The following is a 21,441-nucleotide window of genomic DNA, read 5'->3' as shown; positions in this document are numbered from 1 at the left end:
ATGAATGCCAGGCCCAGCCAACGACAGCCACATCCTGTGAATGAATATATATCAAAATATTCGAGCCAATGTGACAGCCTTGAGACCCAGAGGGAGGGGCTCAGATCTGAGGGTTCATTATCCTCTCGAAAACCTTGGCACAATTTTACTTTTTAATTTGCCTGTTACTGTCTGTGTCCAGCAGTTAATTACACAGCATCTTTGTAGGGAGAGGATTGACAGGAAAATCATGAAATGGTATTCGACACCAAGATAGCTCGAGAGATGTTAGGGCAAGTGATCTGTACAAAGCTCGGTCAACGAGACCCGCTTTAAGGAGTGTCTTAAAGGAGAGAGAGAGAGAATCAGAGAATTTACAGTGCAGAAGGAGCCCATTCGGCCCATCGTGTCTGCACCGGTCCTTGGAAAGGGCACTTTACTTAAACCCACACCCCCACCCTATCCCCGTAACCCAGTAACCCCACCGAACGTTTTGGGCACTAAGGGGGCAATTGATCGCGGCCACTCCACCCTAACCTGCACGTCTCTGGACTGTGGGGGGGAATCCGGAGCACCCGGAGGAAACCCACGCAGACAAGGGGGGGGGGAGAGAAAGAGTGTGAGAGAGAGCGCAAGGGTGAGAGAGAGAGAGAGAGCACGAGTGTGAGAGAGCAAGTGTGAGAGTCTGTGTGTCAGAGAGAGTGTGTGAGAGAGACACACAGAGAGTGTGTGTGAGAGAGGGAGACTGAATGTGTGAGAGAGATTGTGTGGGAGAGATTGTGTGAGAGAGTGTGTGAGAGTGTAAGAGTGAGAGTGTGTATGTGTGTAAGAGAGTGTGTGAGAGAGAGAGTGGGAGAGAGAGAGTGTGTGTGAGAGTGTGTGTGTGTGTGTGAGAGTATGTGTGAGAGAGAGTGTGTGTGAGAGTGTGTATGTGTGTAAGAGAGTGTGAGAGAGAGAGTGTGTGAGAGAGAGAGTGTGTGAGAGAGAGAGTGTGTGAGAGAGTGTGTGTGTGTGAGAGTGTGTGTGTGAGTGAGAGAGAGTGTGTGAGAGAGAGAGTGTGAGAGAGAGAGTGTGTGAGAGAGAGTGTGTGAGAGAGAGTGTGTGAGAGAGAGTGTGTGAGAGAGAGTGTGTGAGAGAGAGTGTGTGAGAGAGAGTGTGTGAGTGAGTATGTGTGAGAGAGTGTGTGTGTGTGAGAGTGTGTGAGAGAGTGTGTGAGAGAGTGTGTGAGAGAGAGAGTGTGTTTGAGAGAGAGAGTGTGTGTGAGAGAGTGTGAGAGAGATTGAGAGTGTGTGAGAGAGAGAGTACGTGTGAGAGAGAGAGAGAGAGAGTGTGTGTGAGAGAGACAGAGAGAGAGGCGGAGAGAGAGAGATTTTGTGAGAGAGAGAGAGATTGTGTGAGAGAGAGAGAGAGAGGTGGAGAGAGAGAGAGAGGCTGAGAGAGTGAGCGAGAGAGTGTGTGAGAGAGAGAGCGAGAGAGTGTGAGAGAGAGCGAGGCGGAGAGAGAGGCGGAGAGAGAGAGAGACAGAGAGAGAGAGTGTGTGAGAGAGAGTGTGTGAGTGTGAGAGAGATTGAGAGTGTGTTTGAGAGAGAGAGTGTTTGAGAGAGAGAGTGTGTGAGAGAGAGAGAGAGAGAGGTGGAGAGAGAGAGAGTGTGTGTGAGAGAGACAGAGAGAGACAGAGAGAGAGAGAGATTGTGTGAGAGAGAGAGAGAGAGGTGGAGAGAGAGGCAGAGAGAGAGGCAGAGAGAGAGGCTGAGAGAGAGAGCGAGAGAGTGTGTGAGAGAGAGCGAGGCGGAGAGAGAGAGAGTGTGTGTGTGAGAGAGAGAGAGAGAGGCGGAGAGAGAGAGAGAGAGAGAGGTGGAGAAAGAGAGAGAGAGGCGGAGAGAGAGAGCGAGAGAGTGTGTGAGAGAGAGCGAGGTGGAGAGAGAGAGAGAGGTGGAGAGAGAGAGAGAGAGAGGCTGAGAGAGAGAGCGAGAGAGTGTGTGAGAGAGCGAGGCGGAGAGAGAGAGAGAGAGAGTGTGTGAGAGAGAGAGAGAGAGGCGGAGAGAGAGAGAGAGAGTGCGTGAGAGAGAGAGAGAGAGGCGGAGAGAGAGAGTGTGTGAGAGAGAGAGAGAGGCTGAGAGAGAGAGCGAGAGAGTGTGTGAGAGAGAGCGAGGCGGAGAGAGAGGCGGAGAGAGAGTGTGTGAGAGAGAGAGAGAGGCGGAGAGAGAGAGAGAGAGTGTGTGAGAGAGAGAGAGAGAGGCGGAGAGAGAGAGTGTGTGTGAGAGAGAGAGAGAGAGAGCGAGGCGGAGAGAGAGAGGCGGAGGGGTTCGGGCAGCTGCTGTGATTAGCGCCACAGGCAGCTGAAGCTATGCAGAGCAGGCAGGAGATGGCCACCTGACAGGCCTCGACAGGAACACTCTCCTTGTTTCCGTTAATATCCTCTTCCCCTCCCTGCTTCCCCCACCGGGAGAAAATCCCAGCAGCTGGTGGAATTTGCCAGTACATGGCCAGCATTTAATAGGAGAGGCATTATTAATAACCCCAGACTGAGGGTAAAGAGGCGGCCTACCCTCCCCCATCAGTCACACTGGGAGTTTGAACGAGACATCCCAGAGCTCCGAACAGGGCGGGTCCCTTCTCCGAACAGGACGGGTCCCTTCCCCGAACAGGGCGGGTCCCTTCTCCGAACAGGGCGGGTCCCTTCTCCGAACAGGACGGGTCCCTTCCCCGAACAGGACGGGTCCCTTCTCCGAACAGGACGGGTCCCTTCTCCGAACAGGACGGGTCCCTTCCCCGAACAGGGCGGGTCCCTTCTCCGAACAGGACGGGTCCCTTCCCCGAACAGGGCGGGTCCCTTCTCCGAACAGGACGGGTCCCTTCCCCGAACAGGACGGGTCCCTTCCCCGAACAGGGCGGGTCCCTTCCCCGAACAGGACGGGTACCTTCTCCGAACAGGGCGGGTCCCTTCTCCGAACAGGGCGGGTCCCTTCCCCGAACAGGGCGGGTCCCTTCTCCGAACAGGACGGGTCCCTTCCCCGAACAGGACGGGTCCCTTCCCCGAACAGGGCGGGTCCCTTCCCCGAACAGGACGGGTACCTTCTCCGAACAGGGCGGGTCACTTCCCCGAACAGGACGGGTCCCTTCTCCGAACAGGACGGGTCCCTTCTCCGAACAGGACGGGTCCCTTCCCCGAACAGGGCAGGTCCCTTCCCCGAACAGGACGGGTCCCTTCTCCGAACAGGGCGGGTCCCTTCCCCGAACAGGGCGGGTCCCTTCCCCGAACAGGACGGGTCCCTTCTCCGAACAGGACGGGTCCCTTCCCCGAACAGGACGGGTCCCTTCTCCGAACAGGACGGGTCCCTTCTCCGAACAGGGCGGGTCCCTTCTCCGAACAGGACGGGTCCCTTCTCCGAACAGGGCGGGTCCCTTCCCCGAACAGGACGGGTCCCTTCTCCGAACAGGGCGGGTCCCTTCCCCGAACAGGACGGGTCCCTTCTCCGAACAGGGCGGGTCCCTTCCCCGAACAGGGCGGGTCCCTCCCCCGAACAGGGCGGGTCCCTCCCCCGAACAGGGCGGGTCCCTTCCCCGAACAGGGCGGGTCCCTTCCCCGAACAGGACGGGTCCCTTCCCCGAACAGGGCGGGTCCCTTCTCCGAACAGGGCGGGTCCCTTCTCCGAACAGGGCGGGTCCCTTCCCCGAACAGGGCGGGTCCCTTCCCCGAACAGGACGTGTCCCTTCGTGAACAGGACGGGTCCCTTCTCCGAACAGGACGGGTCCCTTCTCCGAACAGGACGGGTCCCTTCTCCGAACAGGGCGGGTCCCTCCCCCGAACAGGACGGGTCCCTTCTCCGAACAGGGCGGGTCCCTTCCCCGAACAGGACGGGTCCCTTCTCCGAACAGGGCGGGTCCCTTCCCCGAACAGGACGGGTCCCTTCTCCGAACAGGGCGGGTCCCTTCCCCGAACAGGGCGGGTCCCTCCCCCGAACAGGGCGGGTCCCTCCCCCGAACAGGGCGGGTCCCTTCCCCGAACAGGGCGGGTCCCTTCCCCGAACAGGACGGGTCCCTTCCCCGAACAGGGCGGGTCCCTTCTCCGAACAGGGCGGGTCCCTTCTCCGAACAGGGCGGGTCCCTTCCCCGAACAGGGCGGGTCCCTTCCCCGAACAGGACGTGTCCCTTCTCCGAACAGGACGGGTCCCTTCTCCGAACAGGACGGGTCCCTTCTCCGAACAGGGCGGGTCCCTTCCCCGAACAGGGCGGGTCCCTCCCCCGAACAGGACGGGTCCCTTCCCCGAACAGGGCGGGTCCCTTCCCCGAACAGGACGGGTCCCTTCCCCGAACAGGGCGGGTCCCTTCCCCGAACAGGACGGGTCCCTTCCCCGAACAGGGCGGGTCCCTTCCCCGAACAGGGCGGGTCCCTTCCCCGAACAGGGCGGGTCCCTTCCCCGAACAGGACGGGTCCCTTCCCCGAACAGGACGGGTCCCTTCTCCGAACAGGGCGGGTCCCTTCCCCGAACAGGGCGGGTCCCTTCCCCGAACAGGACGGGTCCCTTCCCCGAACAGGACGGGTCCCTTCTCCGAACAGGGCGGGTCCCTTCCCCGAACAGGACGGGTCCCTTCCCCGAACAGGGCGGGTCCCTTCCCCGAACAGGGCGGGTCCCTTCCCCGAACAGGACGGGTCCCTTCCCCGAACAGTACGGGTCCCTTCCCCGAACAGGACGGGTCCCTTCCCCGAACAGGGCGGGTCCCTTCCCCGAACAGGACGGGTCCCTTCCCCGAACAGGGCGGGTCCCTTCTCCGGAAAGGACGGGTCCCTTCCCCGAACAGGGCGGTTCCCTTCCCCGAACAGGACGGGTCCCTTCCCCGAACAGGACGGGTCCCTTCTCCGAACAGGGCGGGTCCCTTCCCCGAACAGGGCGGGTCCCTTCCCCGAACAGGGCGGGTCCCTTCTCCGAACAGCTCGGGACCCTTCTCCGAACAGGACGGGTCCCTTCTCCAAACAGGACGGGTCCCTTCCCCGAACAGGGCGGGTCCCTTCTCCGAACAGGACGGGTCCCTTCCCCGAACAGGGCGGGTCCCTTCCCCGAACAGGACGGGTCCCTTCCCCGAACAGGGCGGGTCCCTTCCCCGAACAGGACGGGTCCCTTCTCCGAACAGGACGGGTCCCTTCTCCGAACAGGACGGGTCCCTTCCCCGAACAGGGCGGGTCCCTTCTCCGAACAGGGCGGGTCCCTTCCCCGAACAGGACGGGTCCCTTCCCCGAACAGGGCGGGTCCCTTCTCCGAACAGGACGGGTCCCTTCCCCGAACAGGACGGGTCCCTTCTCCGAACAGGGCGGGTCCCTTCCCCGAACAGGGCGGGTCCCTTCTCCGAACAGGACGGGTCCCTTCTCCGAACAGGGCGGGTCCCTTCCCCGAACAGGGCGGGTCCCTTCCCCGAACAGGACGGGTCCCTTCTCCGAACAGGGCGGGTCCCTTCCCCGAACACGGCGGGTCCCTTCTCCGAACAGGGCGGGTCCCTTCCCCGAACAGGGCGGGTCCCTTCTCCGAACAGGACGGGTCCCTTCCCCGAACAGGACGGGTCCCTTCCCCGAACAGGACGGGTCCCTTCCCCGAACAGGACGGGTCCCTTCCCCGAACAGGACGGGTCCCTTCCCCGAACAGGACGGGTCCCTTCTCCGAACAGGACGGGTCCCTTCCCCGAACAGGGCGGGTCCCTTCTCCGAACAGGACGGGTCCCTTCCCCGAACAGGACGGGTCCCTTCTCAGAACAGGGCGGGTCCCTTCTCCGAACAGGACGGGTCCCTTCCCCGAACAGGGCGGGTCCCTTCTCCGAACAGGGCGGGTCCCTTCTCCGAACAGGACGGGTCCCTTCCCCGAACAGGACGGGTCCCTTCTCCGAACAGGACGGGTCCCTTCTCCGAACAGGGCGGGTCCCTTCCCCGAACAGGGCGGGTCCCTTCCCCGAACAGGACGGGTCCCTTCCCCGAACAGGGCGGGTCCCTTCCCCGAACAGGGCGGGTCCCTTCTCCGAACATGGCGGGTCCCTTCCCCGAACAGGACGGGTCCCTTACTCTGTATCTAACCCGTGCTGTACCTGTCCTGGGAGTGACCCTCTGACAGTGCGGCACCCCCTCAGTACTGACCCTCTGACAGTGCAGCGCTCCCTCAGTACTGACCCTCTGACAGTGCGGCACACCCTCAGTACTGACCCTCTGACAGTGCGGCACCCCCTCAGTACTGACCCTCTGACAGTGCAGCGCTCCCTCAGTACTGACCCTCTGACAGTGCGGCACTCCCTCAGTACTGACCCTCTGACAGTGCAGCACTCCCTCAGCACTGACCCTCTGACAGTGCAGCACTCCCTCAGTACTGACCCTCTGACAGTGCAGCACTCCCTCAGTACTGACCCTCTGACAGTGCAGCTCTCCCTCAGCACAGACCCTCTGACAGTGCAGCACTCCCTCAGTACTGACCCTCTGACAGTGCAGCACTCCCTCAGTTCTGACCCTCTGACAGTGCAGCACTCCCTCAGTACTGTCCCTCTGACAGTGCAGCACTCCCTCAGTACTGACCCTCTGACAGTGCAGCGCTCCCTCAGTACTGACCCTCTGACAGTGCGGCGCTCCCTCAGTACTGACCCTCTGACAGTGCGGCACCCCCTCAGTACTGAAGCTCTGACAATGCGGCACACCCTCAGTACTGACCCTCTGACAGTGCAGCGCTCCCTCAGTACGGACCCTCTGACAGTACAGCGCTCCCTCAGTACTGACCCTCTGACAGTGCAGCACTCCCTCAGTACTGACCCTCTGACAGTGCGGCACACCCTCAGTACTGACCCTCTGACAGTGCGGCACCCCCTCAGTACTGACCCTCTGACAGTGCAGCGCTCCCTCAGTACTGACCCTCTGACAGTGCAGCTCTCCCTCAGCACTGACCCTCTGACAGTGCAGCACTCCCTCAGTACTGACCCTCTGACAGTGCAGCACTCCCTCAGTACTGACCCTCTGACAGTGCAGCTCTCCCTCAGCACTGACCCTCTGACAGTGCAGCACTCCCTCAGTACTGACCCTCTGACAGTGCAGCACTCCCTCAGTTCTGACCCTCTGACAGTGCAGCACTCCCTCAGTACTGTCCCTCTGACAGTGCAGCACTCCCTCAGTACTGACCCTCTGACAGTGCAGCGCTCCCTCAGTACTGACCCTCTGACAGTGCGGCGCTCCCTCAGTACTGACCCTCTGACAGTGCGGCACTCCCTCAGTACTGACCCTCTCACAGTGCGGCGCTCCCTCAGTACTGACCCTCTGACAGTGCGGCGCTCCCTCACTACTGACCCTCTGACAGTGCGGCAGTCCCTCAGTACTGACCCTCTGACAGTGCAGCACTCCCTCAGTACTGACCCTCTGACAGTGCATCACCCCCTCAGTACTGACCCTGTGACAGTGCAGCACTCCCTCAGTACTGACCCTCTGTCAGTGCAGCACTCCCTCAGTACTGACCCTCTGACAGTGCAGCACTCCCTCAGTACTGACCCTCTCACAGTGCAGCACTCACTCAGTACTGACCCTCTGACAGTGCGGCACTCCCTCAGTACTGACCCTCTGACAGTGCAGCACTCCCTCAGTACTGACCCTCTGACAGTGCGGCACTCCCTCAGTACTGACCCTCTGACAGTGCAGCACTCCCTCAGTACTGACCCTCTGACAGTGCCGCACTCCCTCAGTACTGACCCTCTGACAGTGCAGCACTCCCTCAGTACTGACCCCCTGACAGTGCAGCACTCCCTCAGTACTGACCCTCTGACAGTGCAGCACCCCCTCAGTACTGACCCTGTGACAGTGCAGCACTCCCTCAGCACTGACCCTCTGACAGTGCAGCACTCCCTCAGTACTGACCCTCTCACAGTGCAGCACTCACTCAGTACTGACCCTCTGACAGTGCGGCACTCCCTCAGTACTGACGCTCTGACAGTGCGGCATTCCCTCAGTACTGACCCACTGACAGTGCAGCACTCCCTCAGTACTGACCCTCTGACAGTGCCGCACTCCCTCAGTACTGACCCTCTGACAGTGCAGCACTCCCTCAGTACTGACCCCCTGACAGTGCAGCACTCCCTCAGTACTGACACTCTGACAGTGCGGCACTCCCTCAGTACTGACCCTCTGACAGTGCAGCACTCCCTCAGTACTGACGCTTTGACAGTGCGGCACTCCGTCAGTACTGAGCCTCTGACAGTGCAGCACTCCCTCAGTACTGACCCTCTGACAGTGCAGCACTCCCTCAGTACTGACCCTCTGACAATGCAGCAATCCCTCAGTACTGACCCTCTGACAGTGCAGCACTCCCTCAGTACTGACCCTCTGACAGTGCAGCACTCCCTCAGTACTGAGCCTCTGACAGTGCAGCACTCCCTCAGTACTGAGCCTCTGACAGTGCAGCACTCCCTCAGTACTGACCCTCTGACAATGCAGCAATCCCTCAGTACTGACCCTCTGACAGTGCAGCATTCCCTCAGTACTGACCCCCTGACAGTGCAGCACTCCCTCAGTACTGAGCCTCTGACAGTGCAGCACTCCCTCAGTACTGAGCCTCTGACAGTGCAGCACTCCCTCAGTACTGACCCTCTGACAGTGCGGCATTCCCTCAGTACTGACCCCCTGACAGTGCAGCACTCCCTCAGTACTGAGCCTCTGACAGTGCAGCACTCCCTCAGTACTGACCCTCTGACAGTGCGGCACTCCCTCAGTACTGACCCTCTGACAGTGCAGCACTCCCTCAGTACTGACCCTCTGACAGTGCGGCACTCCCTCAGTACTGACCCTCTGACAGTGCAGCACTCCCTCAGTACTGACCCTCTGACAGTGCAGCACTCCCTCAGTACTGACCCTCTGACAGTGCGGCATTCCCTCAGTACTGACCCCCTGACAGTGCAGCACTCCCTCAGTACTGAGCCTCTGACAGTGCAGCACTCCCTCAGTACTGAGCCTCTGACAGTGCAGCACTCCCTCAGTACTGACCCTCTGACAGTGCGGCATTCCCTCAGTACTGACCCCCTGACAGTGCAGCACTCCCTCAGTACTGAGCCTCTGACAGTGCAGCACCCCCTCAGTACTGACCCTCTGACAGTGCGGCACTCCCTCAGTACTGACCCTCTGAAAGTGCAGCACTCCCTCAGTACTGACCCTCTGAAAGTGCAGCACTCCCTCAGTACTGATCCTCTGACAGTGCGGCACTCCCTCAGTACTGACCCTCTGACAGTGCAGCACTCCCTCAGTACTGACCCTGTGACAGTGCGGTACTCCCTCAGTACTGACCCTCCGACAGTGCAACGCTCCCTCAGTACTGACCCTCTGACAGTGCGGTACTCCCTCAGTACTGACCCTCTGACAGTGCAGCACTCCCTCAGTACTGACCCTCTGACAGTGCAGCACTCCCTCAGTACTGACCCTCTGACAGTGCCGCACTCCCTCAGTACTGACCCTCTGACAGTGCAGCACTCCCTCAGTACTGATCCTCTGACAGTGCGGCATTCCCTCAGTACTGACCCCCTGACAGTGCAGCACTCCCTCAGTACTGAGCCTCTGACAGTGCAGCACTCCCTCAGTACTGACCCTCTGACAGTGCGGCACTCCCTCAGTACTGACCCTCTGAAAGTGCAGCACTCCCTCAGTACTGACCCTCTGACAGTGCAGCACTCCCTCAGTACTGACCCTCTGACAGTGCAGCACTCCCTCAGTACTGACCCTCTGACAGTGCGGTACTCCCTCAGTACTGACCCTCCGACAGTGCAACGCTCCCTCAGTACTGACCCTCTGACAGTGCGGTACTCCCTCAGTACTGACCCTCTGACAGTGCAGCACTCCCTCAGTACTGACCCTCTGACAGTGCAGCACTCCCTCAGTACTGACCCTCTGACAGTGCCGCACTCCCTCAGTACTGACCCTCTGACAGTGCAGCACTCCCTCAGTACTGACCCTCTGACAGTGCAGCACTCCCTCGGTACTGACCCTCTGACAGTGCTGCACTCCCTCAGTACTGACCCTCTGACAGTGCGGCATTCCCTCAGTACTGACCCCCTGACAGTGCAGCACTCCCTCAGTACTGAGCCTCTGACAGTACAGCACTCCCTCAGTACTGACCCTCTGACAGTGCGGCACTCCCTCAGTACTGACCCTCTGACAGTGCAGCACTCCCTCAGTACTGACCCTCTGACAGTGCGGCACTCCCTCAGTACTGACCCTCTGACAGTGCAGCACTCCCTCAGTACTGACCCTCTGACAGTGCAGCACTCCCTCAGTACTGACCCTCTGACAGTGCGGCATTCCCTCAGTACTGACCCCCTGACAGTGCAGCACTCCCTCAGTACTGAGCCTCTGACAGTGCAGCACTCCCTCAGTACTGAGCCTCTGACAGTGCAGCACTCCCTCAGTACTGACCCTCTGACAGTGTGGCATTCCCTCAGTACTGACCCCCTGACAGTGCAGCACTCCCTCAGTACTGAGCCTCTGACAGTGCAGCACTCCCTCAGTACTGACCCTCAGACAGTGCGGCACTCCCTCAGTACTGACCCTCTGACAGTGCAGCACTCCCTCAGTACTGACCCTCTGACAGTGCAGCACTCCCTCAGTACTGACCCTCTGACAGTGCGACACTCCCTCAGTACTGACCCTCTGACAGTGCGGCTCTCCCTCAGTACTGACCCTATGACAGTGCAGCACTCCCTCAGTACTAACTCTCTGACAGTGCGGCACTCCCTCAGTACTGACCCTCTGACAGTGCAGCACTCCCTCAGTGCTGACCCTCTGACAGTGCAGCACTCCCTCAGTACTGACCCTCTGACAGTGCAGCACTCCCTCCAGAACTGACCCTCTGACAGTGCAGCACTCCCTCAGTACTGACCCTCTGACAGTGCGGCACTCCCTCAGTACTGAGCCTCTGACAGTGCGGCACTCCCTCAGTACTGACGCTCTGACAGTGCGGCATTCCCTCAGTACTGACCCACTGACAGTGCAGCACTCCCTCAGTACTGACCCTCTGACAGTGCCGCACTCCCTCAGTACTGACCCTCTGACAGTGCAGCACTCCCTCAGTACTGACCCCCTGACAGTGCAGCACTCCCTCAGTACTGACCCTCTGACAGTGCAGCACCCCCTCAGTACTGACCCTGTGACAGTGCAGCACTCCCTCAGTACTGACCCTCTGACAGTGCAGCACTCCCTCAGTACTGACCCTCTGACAGTGCAGCACTCCCTCAGTACTGACCCTCTCACAGTGCAGCACTCACTCAGTACTGACCCTCTGACAGTGCGGCACTCCCTCAGTACTGACGCTCTGACAGTGCGGCATTCCCTCAGTACTGACCCACTGACAGTGCAGCACTCCCTCAGTACTGACCCTCTGACAGTGCCGCACTCCCTCAGTACTGACACTCTGACAGTGCAGCACTCCCTCAGTACTGACCCCCTGACAGTGCAGCACTCCCTCAGTACTGACACTCTGACAGTGCGGCACTCCCTCAGTACTGACCCTCTGACAGTGCAGCACTCCCTCAGTACTGACGCTCTGACAGTGCGGCACTCCGTCAGTACTGAGCCTCTGACAGTGCAGCACTCCCTCAGTACTGACCCTCTGACAGTGCAGCACTCCCTCAGTACTGACCCTCTGACAATGCAGCAATCCCTCAGTACTGACCCTCTGACAGTGCAGCATTCCCTCAGTACTGACCCCCTGACAGTGCAGCACTCCCTCAGTACTGAGCCTCTGACAGTGCAGCACTCCCTCAGTACTGAGCCTCTGACAGTGCAGCACTCCCTCAGTACTGACCCTCTGACAGTGCGGCATTCCCTCAGTACTGACCCCCTGACAGTGCAGCACTCCCTCAGTACTGAGCCTCTGACAGTGCAGCACTCCCTCAGTACTGACCCTCTGACAGTGCGGCACTCCCTCAGTACTGACCCTCTGACAGTGCAGCACTCCCTCAGTACTGACCCTCTGACAGTGCGGCACTCCCTCAGTACTGACCCTCTGACAGTGCAGCACTCCCTCAGTACTGACCCTCTGACAGTGCAGCACTCCCTCAGTACTGACCCTCTGACAGTGCGGCATTCCCTCAGTACTGACCCCCTGACAGTGCAGCACTCCCTCAGTACTGAGCCTCTGACAGTGCAGCACTCCCTCAGTACTGAGCCTCTGACAGTGCAGCACTCCCTCAGTACTGACCCTCTGACAGTGCGGCATTCCCTCAGTACTGACCCCCTGACAGTGCAGCACTCCCTCAGTACTGAGCCTCTGACAGTGCAGCACCCCCTCAGTACTGACCCTCTGACAGTGCGGCACTCCCTCAGTACTGAGCCTCTGACAGTGCAGCACCCCCTCAGTACTGACCCTCTGACAGTGCGGCACTCCCTCAGTACTGACCCTCTGAAAGTGCAGCACTCCCTCAGTACTGACCCTCTGAAAGTGCAGCACTCCCTCAGTACTGACCCTCTGACAGTGCGGCACTCCCTCAGTACTGACCCTCTGACAGTGCAGCACTCCCTCAGTACTGACCCTCTGACAGTGCGGTACTCCCTCAGTACTGACCCTCCGACAGTGCAGCACTCCCTCAGTACTGACCCTCTGACAGTGCAGCACTCCCTCAGTACTGACCCTCTGACAGTGCGGCATTCCCTCAGTACTGACCCCCTGACAGTGCAGCACTCCCTCAGTACTGAGCCTCTGACAGTGCAGCACTCCCTCAGTACTGAGCCTCTGACAGTGCAGCACTCCCTCAGTACTGACCCTCTGACAGTGCGGCATTCCCTCAGTACTGACCCCCTGACAGTGCAGCACTCCCTCAGTACTGAGCCTCTGACAGTGCAGCACTCCCTCAGTACTGACCCTCAGACAGTGCGGCACTCCCTCAGTACTGACCCTCTGACAGTGCAGCACTCCCTCAGTACTGACCCTCTGACAGTGCAGCACTCCCTCAGTACTGACCCTCTGACAGTGCGACACTCCCTCAGTACTGACCCTCTGACAGTGCGGCTCTCCCTCAGTACTGACCCTATGACAGTGCAGCACTCCCTCAGTACTAACTCTCTGACAGTGCGGCACTCCCTCAGTACTGACCCTCTGACAGTGCAGCACTCCCTCAGTGCTGACCCTCTGACAGTGCAGCACTCCCTCAGTACTGACCCTCTGACAGTGCAGCACTCCCTCCAGTACTGACCCTCTGACAGTGCAGCACTCCCTCAGTACTGACCCTCTGACAGTGCGGCACTCCCTCAGTACTGACCCTCTGACAGTGCGGCACTCCCTCAGTACTGACGCTCTGACAGTGCGGCATTCCCTCAGTACTGACCCACTGACAGTGCAGCACTCCCTCAGTACTGACCCTCTGACAGTGCCGCACTCCCTCAGTACTGACCCTCTGACAGTGCAGCACTCCCTCAGTACTGACCCCCTGACAGTGCAGCACTCCCTCAGTACTGACCCTCTGACAGTGCAGCACCCCCTCAGTACTGACCCTGTGACAGTGCAGCACTCCCTCAGTACTGACCCTCTGACAGTGCAGCACTCCCTCAGTACTGACCCTCTGACAGTGCAGCACTCCCTCAGTACTGACCCTCTCACAGTGCAGCACTCACTCAGTACTGACCCTCTGACAGTGCGGCACTCCCTCAGTACTGACGCTCTGACAGTGCGGCATTCCCTCAGTACTGACGCACTGACAGTGCAGCACTCCCTCAGTACTGACCCTCTGACAGTGCCGCACTCCCTCAGTACTGACACTCTGACAGTGCAGCACTCCCTCAGTACTGACCCCCTGACAGTGCAGCACTCCCTCAGTACTGACACTCTGACAGTGCGGCACTCCCTCAGTACTGACCCTCTGACAGTGCAGCACTCCCTCAGTACTGACGCTCTGACAGTGCGGCACTCCGTCAGTACTGAGCCTCTGACAGTGCAGCACTCCCTCAGTACTGACCCTCTGACAGTGCAGCACTCCCTCAGTACTGACCCTCTGACAATGCAGCAATCCCTCAGTACTGACCCTCTGACAGTGCAGCATTCCCTCAGTACTGACCCCCTGACAGTGCAGCACTCCCTCAGTACTGAGCCTCTGACAGTGCAGCACTCCCTCAGTACTGAGCCTCTGACAGTGCAGCACTCCCTCAGTACTGACCCTCTGACAGTGCGGCATTCCCTCAGTACTGACCCCCTGACAGTGCAGCACTCCCTCAGTACTGAGCCTCTGACAGTGCAGCACTCCCTCAGTACTGACCCTCTGACAGTGCGGCACTCCCTCAGTACTGACCCTCTGACAGTGCAGCACTCCCTCAGTACTGACCCTCTGACAGTGCGGCACTCCCTCAGTACTGACCCTCTGACAGTGCAGCACTCCCTCAGTACTGACCCTCTGACAGTGCAGCACTCCCTCAGTGCTGACCCTCTGACAGTGCGGCATTCCCTCAGTACTGACCCCCTGACAGAGCAGCACTCCCTCAGTACTGAGCCTCTGACAGTGCAGCACTCCCTCAGTACTGAGCCTCTGACAGTGCAGCACTCCCTCAGTACTGACCCTCTGACAGTGCGGCATTCCCTCAGTACTGACCCCCTGACAGTGCAGCACTCCCTCAGTACTGAGCCTCTGACAGTGCAGCACCCCCTCAGTACTGACCCTCTGACAGTGCGGCACTCCCTCAGTACTGAGCCTCTGACAGTGCAGCACCCCCTCAGTACTGACCCTCTGACAGTGCGGCACTCCCTCAGTACTGACCCTCTGAAAGTGCAGCACTCCCTCAGTACTGACCCTCTGAAAGTGCAGCACTCCCTCAGTACTGACCCTCTGACAGTGCGGCACTCCCTCAGTACTGACCCTCTGACAGTGCAGCACTCCCTCAGTACTGACCCTCTGACAGTGCGGTACTCCCTCAGTACTGACCCTCCGACAGTGCAACGCTCCCTCAGTACTGACCCTCTGACAGTGCGGTACTCCCTCAGTACTGACCCTCTGACAGTGCAGCACTCCCTCAGTACTGACCCTCTGACAGTGCAGCACTCCCTCAGTACTGACCCTCTGACAGTGCCGCACTCCCTCAGTACTGACCCTCTGACAGTGCAGCACTCCCTCAGTACTGATCCTCTGACAGTGCGGCATTCCCTCAGTACTGACCCCCTGACAGTGCAGCACTCCCTCAGTACTGAGCCTCTGACAGTGCAGCACTCCCTCAGTACTGACCCTCTGACAGTGCGGCACTCCCTCAGTACTGACCCTCTGAAAGTGCAGCACTCCCTCAGTACTGACCCTCTGACAGTGCAGCACTCCCTCAGTACTGACCCTCTGACAGTGCGGCACTCCCTCAGTACTGACCCTCTGACAGTGCAGCACTCCCTCAGTACTGACCCTCTGACAGTGCGGTACTCCCTCAGTACTGACCCTCCGACAGTGCAACGCTCCCTCAGTACTGACCCTCTGACAGTGCGGTACTCCCTCAGTACTGACCCTCTGACAGTGCAGCACTCCCTCAGTACTGACCCTCTGACAGTGCAGCACTCCCTCAGTACTGACCCTCTGACAGTGCCGCACTCCCTCAGTACTGACCCTCTGACAGTGCAGCACTCCCTCAGTACTGACCCTCTGACAGTGCAGCACTCCCTCGGTACTGACCCTCTGACAGTGCTGCACTCCCTCAGTACTGACCCTCCTCCAGTGCGGCACTCCCTTAGTACTGACCCTCTGACAGTGCGGCACTCCCTCAGTACTGAGCCTCTGACAGTGCAGCACTCCCTCAGTACTGACCCTCTGACAGTGCGGCACTCCCTCAGTACTGACCCTCTGACAGTGCAGCACTCCCTCAGTACTGACCCTCTGACAGTGCGGCACTCCCTCAGTACTGACCCTCTGACAGTGCAGCACTCCCTCAGTACTGACCCTCTGACAGTGCAGCACTCCCTCAGTACTGACCCTCTGACAGTGCGGCATTCCCTCAGTACTGACCCCCTGACAGTGCAGCACTCCCTCAGTACTGAGGCTCTGACAGTGCAGCACTCCCTCAGTACTGAGCCTCTGACAGTGCAGCACTCCCTCAGTACTGACCCTCTGACAGTGCGGCATTCCCTCAGTACTGACCCCCTGACAGTGCAGCACTCCCTCAGTACTGAGCCTCTGACAGTGCAGCACTCCCTCAGTACTGACCCTCTGACAGTGCGGCACTCCCTCAGTACTGACCCTCTGACAGTGCAGCACTCCCTCAGTACTGACCCTCTGACAGTGCAGCACTCCCTCAGTACTGACCCTCTGACAGTGCGACACTCCCTCAGTACTGACCCTCTGACAGTGCGGCTCTCCCTCAGTACTGACCCTATGACAGTGCAGCACTCCCTCAGTACTAACTCTCTGACAGTGCGGCACTCCCTCAGTACTGACCCTCTGACAGTGCAGCACTCCCTCAGTGCTGACCCTCTGACAGTGCAGCACTCCCTCAGTACTGACCCTCTGACAGTGCAGCACTCCCTCAGTACTGACCCTCTGACAGTGCAGCACTCCCTCAGTACTGACCCTCTGACAGTGCAGCACTCCCTTGGTACATGTGCGGATGATTCGCCGGCCCTCGCCCATGCTCGTCAGCCCACTGATCATCGCCCGAGTCATGCGCACCCTGTGCACAGCCTTGAAGTGAACCAAACTCACCCTCGCGCTCGAGGAGGTCGAATTCACCCGACGCAGTGCCTCACTCCACAACCTATCTCCCCCCCCCCCCCCCACCCTCCCCAAATCCTCCCCCCATTGCTCCCCCCATCTTACCCTCCCCTTCCATTTCCGGAAGCAACAACCGTTCCAATCGGGCCTACTTCGTCTGCCTTGCGGAAACCCTCTCCTCGCCATCGTCCCTCACTCGTACGCGCCTAAATTCACTTCCCCGTGTCTGCTCTTCGAGAAACTCAGTGGCCTCCTCTGTGGCCTCCTCCTGGACACCCGGCCTTCGAACGTCACCCACAGCTTCGCTGGGCACAGCACCCCGAGTCTAGTCTGCCGTCGACGTAACCAAGGCCTTGGCCCTGTTGAACCCGGCACGCCGTTCCGCCAGCTCCGCTCCAACGTCCTGGTATATTCGGGCCCTGTTTCCCTCCCGTTCGCAGTCCCGTTTCTCCCTGGCCCATCGCAGGGTCGACTCCGTCTCCGCCAACTTAGGGGGCCTCACGATCGCCTCTGCCTTCGGGACCTGTGCGGCCTACCCACCTCTGGGGCCTTGTCCAGCACCCCCTCCGCCACCAGCCTCGCCCGCACCCCCGAGACCCATCCCGTTATTATGGCCCAGGGTTTAGAGAACCCCGAAGTGTATCACGGAGTTCCCCTGACACACAACTTTTACTAGATTGTGGTACGGGGAGCACACGGCCCACTCTACAGGTGTGGGACAGCAGAAATGGAAAAGTATTTTTTTAAAGCAAAACAATGTTTATTCTATGAACTCAAGTTAACCTTTTAAAACATACAGTGAACATCTTAGCAACCATCAATTCAAATACAACCCCCAAGGAATACAACACTCAGTCATCCTTACTTTCCTTTTAACATCCATAAGACTTTTTAAAAAACCTTTAACAGAAGCACATCAGGTTAAAGTCACTACTGAGAACAGTTACCACTCTGAATTCACCAAATGATCAAGAGATCGTCTTTTCATGGCAGAGAGGTCAACATTACACATTCTGTGGCTGACTGCAGCTCCAACACTGAAACCGAGCCAAAAAAACACAGACACACCCAAGCTTTTCTCAAAGTGAAACTAAAAAGCAGAGCCAGAGCTCAGCTCCACCCACACTCTGACATCACTGCAGTAACGTTCGCAGATTACCATTTCTTAAAGTGACATTCGCATCACACCGTGCCTTCCACGCCCTCAGGCAGGCCGGCGACACGCAGGGTTCTGTCGTCTCGACCCGTTCTCCTGCTCCTCCACCGTTGCCCCTAACGACTTGTGAAGTTCCCCCAGGAGCTCCACCTCCGCCTGCAAAGCCGTCTCCCGGATCCGCGACCCCCCCTGCGCCCTCCAAACACTCCTCGCCTCTCCCCTCGAGCCTTTCAAAAAAAAGTGCAACCGCTCCCTCCCACGGCCTTCGGTCGATCTTCCGCCATCTCCTTCCTTTCCTGGCGGACCTTGGGCGGGGTTCTGCGACCCTCCACCGATCCGCGGGCGGGCCTGCGCCGTGGGGGGGGGCACTCTATTCCTCCGCGATGGCCGACGCGGATGATGATCACCCGCCAACACACGCTGGCGCTCCCGCGCATGCGCCAACTCCCGCCGGGCGGCGGAGGCCACTTGCGGACAACCCTTCCCCCTCCGCCATCTTTTCAATTGCCACTGCGCCTCGGCTCCCCTCCCGGCTGTTGCTGCCTCTATTAAATAACCACAAGCAGCGAGTTTGTTTCTTGTATCGACCAAATGACCACAGAACCAGTACGTTAGTTCAAAAGACAGTTTATTATTAAACACAAGACCTATCTCCCGGTTGTAAATCAGTAACAATGATACACGTGGCTACATATTAAACTACACCTATCAACGAAGATGACTTTTACTTAACTCCTGGCTGACCGGCTCTGTGCGGGTAGATAAGGCCTTCATCGGAGGCCCCACGTTGGCTACAAGTCGTCAGGTTCGTCTCGGCTGCGGCCTCGTCTCTCTCTCTCCCAGGTAGCGATCGCGGGTCTTGAGCGTGGCTGGTCGTTGCGCTGCGATTGGAGTGGGCACAGGCCGGTCCCAGAAGAGGCCGGCCCCGAGTGCGCAGGGAGTCTCGGCCTCCTCCTCTTTCGCGACCTTTTGGGCGGGGTTAACTCGGGATCCAATGGGTCGACAGGGCCTCGATCACCCTGATCCGATTCTGGCCAATTGGGGGCGGGTCCCTCGATGGCGGGTCCTAGTCACCATTGTCCCAAGCGCGTAGGCCTTTCCAAATAAGGGGGAGCGGCGCCGGGGAGTCTGCTACTGTTGCTGTTCCTTGATTTGAGTCTATTGTCCTGGGGAAATCAGTCATTGATCTTTAACAGGTGCAAGTTTCAGTTCGGTCTGGTTTTCCTTTGCCCAATACACAGACTGCGCACTGTCTGTGTCCCGACTTGACCACAATTCCCATCATCCTTTGCGGGCGGCCATTTTGGGTGGCCACAAGTCCCTTGACCAGGAGTTCCACCTTCTTCCTCCAAGTCTGGTAACCAGCGGACATGCCGTTACCGGGCGGGGGGGACGGGACGCCGACACGCTTCTCCTCCACACCTTCAACTGCACTTTCCCCGCCAACATTCCCCCGCTTCCGGGTAGGAAGAGGCCGGATCCGCGCCTGCGGTCGGAGCGGTTATAAATCAGTAACCGCGTGCTTAATTCCTGAACCCTGCAGCTCCCGCGAATGGAACGAAGTGGATGCCGCCCAGTGCAACCAATTGCGGATCAAGCTGGAAGATGGGGAGTTTTGGTGAGTATTGGTGTTTGGCTCCAGAACGTTTAATGGATCTGAATCTGAGATCGTAACAAAGTCACAGCAACTGGACCATGTTTGGAATCATGATTTGTGCTTTCGTACCCGTCAGGCCGGACACCAGTGTTCTGGGCCAGGGTTTCGAGAACCCCAAAGTGTATCATGGAGTTCACCTGACCCACAACTTTTACTAGATTGTGGTACGGGGAGCACACGGCCCACTCTACAGGTGTGGGACAGCAGAAATGGGAAAGTATTTTTTAAAGCAAAACAATGTTTATTCTATGAACTCAAGTTAACCTTTTTAAAACCAAGTCATCTCAGCAACCATCAATTCAAATACAACCCCCAAAGAACACGAAGTAATCCGTAAGCTTCCCTTTTAACATCCAGAAGACTTTTTAAAAAAACTTTAAACAGAAGCACATTAGGTTTACATTCACTGCTGAGAACATTTATAATTCTGAATTCACCAAATGATCAAGAGAGAGTCTTTTCATGGCAGAGAGATCAACAGTACACCTGCTCTGTCTGGCTTCAGCTCCAACACTGAAAGCGAAACTAAAACACACCCTGCAGCAAACAGCCTAAAACGAAAGTAAAAAGCTGACAGACAGCCCAGCTCCACCCACTCTCTGACATCACTGATGAACACCCATTTCTTAAAGGTACTCTCACTACAGATATTTATATACACACCCATTTATAAACACCCATTTCTTAAAGGTACTCTCACATGACACCAGGAATTCCTGATTGTGTCTTCGTTTGTTCCTTCCTCGTCTGCAGATATTCCACCATGATAGTCGTCATCTGTCTGCTGTCTTCACAACAGAAGCCTTGGCTGAATTTTCTCAGCTCTGAGACCCAGAGGAAAAGAGGCTAACTGAATTCTTCATTAGATACAGAGTAAAGCTCCCTCTACACTGTCCCCCACAAACACTCCCAGGACAGGTACTGCACGGGGTTAGTTACAGAGTAAAGCTCCCTCTACACTGTCCCCATCAAACACTCCCAGGACAGGTACAGCACGGGGTTAGATACAGAGTAAAGCTCCCTCTACACTGTCCCCATCAAACACTCCCAGGACAGGTACAGCACGGGGTTAGATACAGAGTAAAGCTCCCTTTACACTGTCCCCATCAAACACTCCCAGGACAGGTACAGCACGGGGTTAGATACAGAGTAAAGCTCCCTCTACACTGTCCCCATCAAACTCTCCCAGGACAGGTACAGCACGGGGTTAGATACAGAGTAAAGCTCCCTCTACACTGTCCCCATCAAACACTCCCAGGACAGGTACAGCACGGGGTTAGATACAGAGTAAAGCTCCCTCTACACTGTCCCCCACAAACACTCCCAGGACAGGTTCAGCACGGGGTTAGATACAGAGTAAAGCTCCCTCTACACTGTCTCCATCAAACACTCCCAGGACAGGTACAGCACGGGGTTAGATACAGAGTAAAGCTCCCTCTACACTGTCCCCATCAAACAGTCCCAGGACAGGTACAGCACGGGGTTAGGTACAGAGTAAAGCTCCCTCTACACTGTCCCCATCAAACACTCCCAGGACAGGTACAGCACGGGGTTAGATACAGAGTAAAGCTCCCTTTACACTGTCCCCATCAAACACTCCCAGGACAGGTACAGCACGGGGTTAGATACAGAGTAAAGCTCCCTCGACACTCCCCATCAAACACTCCCAGGACAGGTACAGCACGGGGTTAGATACAGAGTAAAGCTCCCTCTACACTGTCCCCATCAAACACTCCCAGGACAGGTACAGCACGGGGTTAGATACAGAGTAAAGCTCCCTCTACACTGTCCCCATCAAACACTCCCAGGACAGGTACAGCACGGGGTTAGATACAGAGTAAAGCTCCCTTTACACTGTCCCCATCAAACACTCCCAGGACAGGTACAGCACGGGGTTAGATACAGAGTAAAGCTCCCTCTACACTGTCCCCATCAAACACTCCCAGGACAGGTGCAGCACGGGGTTAGATACAGAGTAAAGCTCCCTTTA

The 21,441-nt window shown here is 58.1% G+C and overlaps 1 protein-coding gene across 1 annotated transcript in view; it reads left to right on the top strand.

Moving 5' to 3' along the window:
* LOC140399931 (calpain-1 catalytic subunit-like) overlaps positions 1–21,441 on the top strand; it is a 123,585-nt gene that overhangs the window by 91,148 nt on the left and 10,996 nt on the right. Inside the window, exon 9 of the mRNA XM_072489415.1 lies at positions 19,338–19,412. Coding sequence (XP_072345516.1) covers positions 19,338–19,412 — 75 coding nt within the window. The remainder of the gene's footprint in view (positions 1–19,337; positions 19,413–21,441) is intronic.

This window comes from Scyliorhinus torazame, chromosome 24 (assembly GCF_047496885.1).
Source record: "Scyliorhinus torazame isolate Kashiwa2021f chromosome 24, sScyTor2.1, whole genome shotgun sequence".
NCBI classification, from domain to species: domain Eukaryota; kingdom Metazoa; phylum Chordata; class Chondrichthyes; order Carcharhiniformes; family Scyliorhinidae; genus Scyliorhinus; species Scyliorhinus torazame.
Note: the sequence above shows the minus strand (reverse complement) of the source record. Positions and strands in the feature narration are given on the sequence as shown.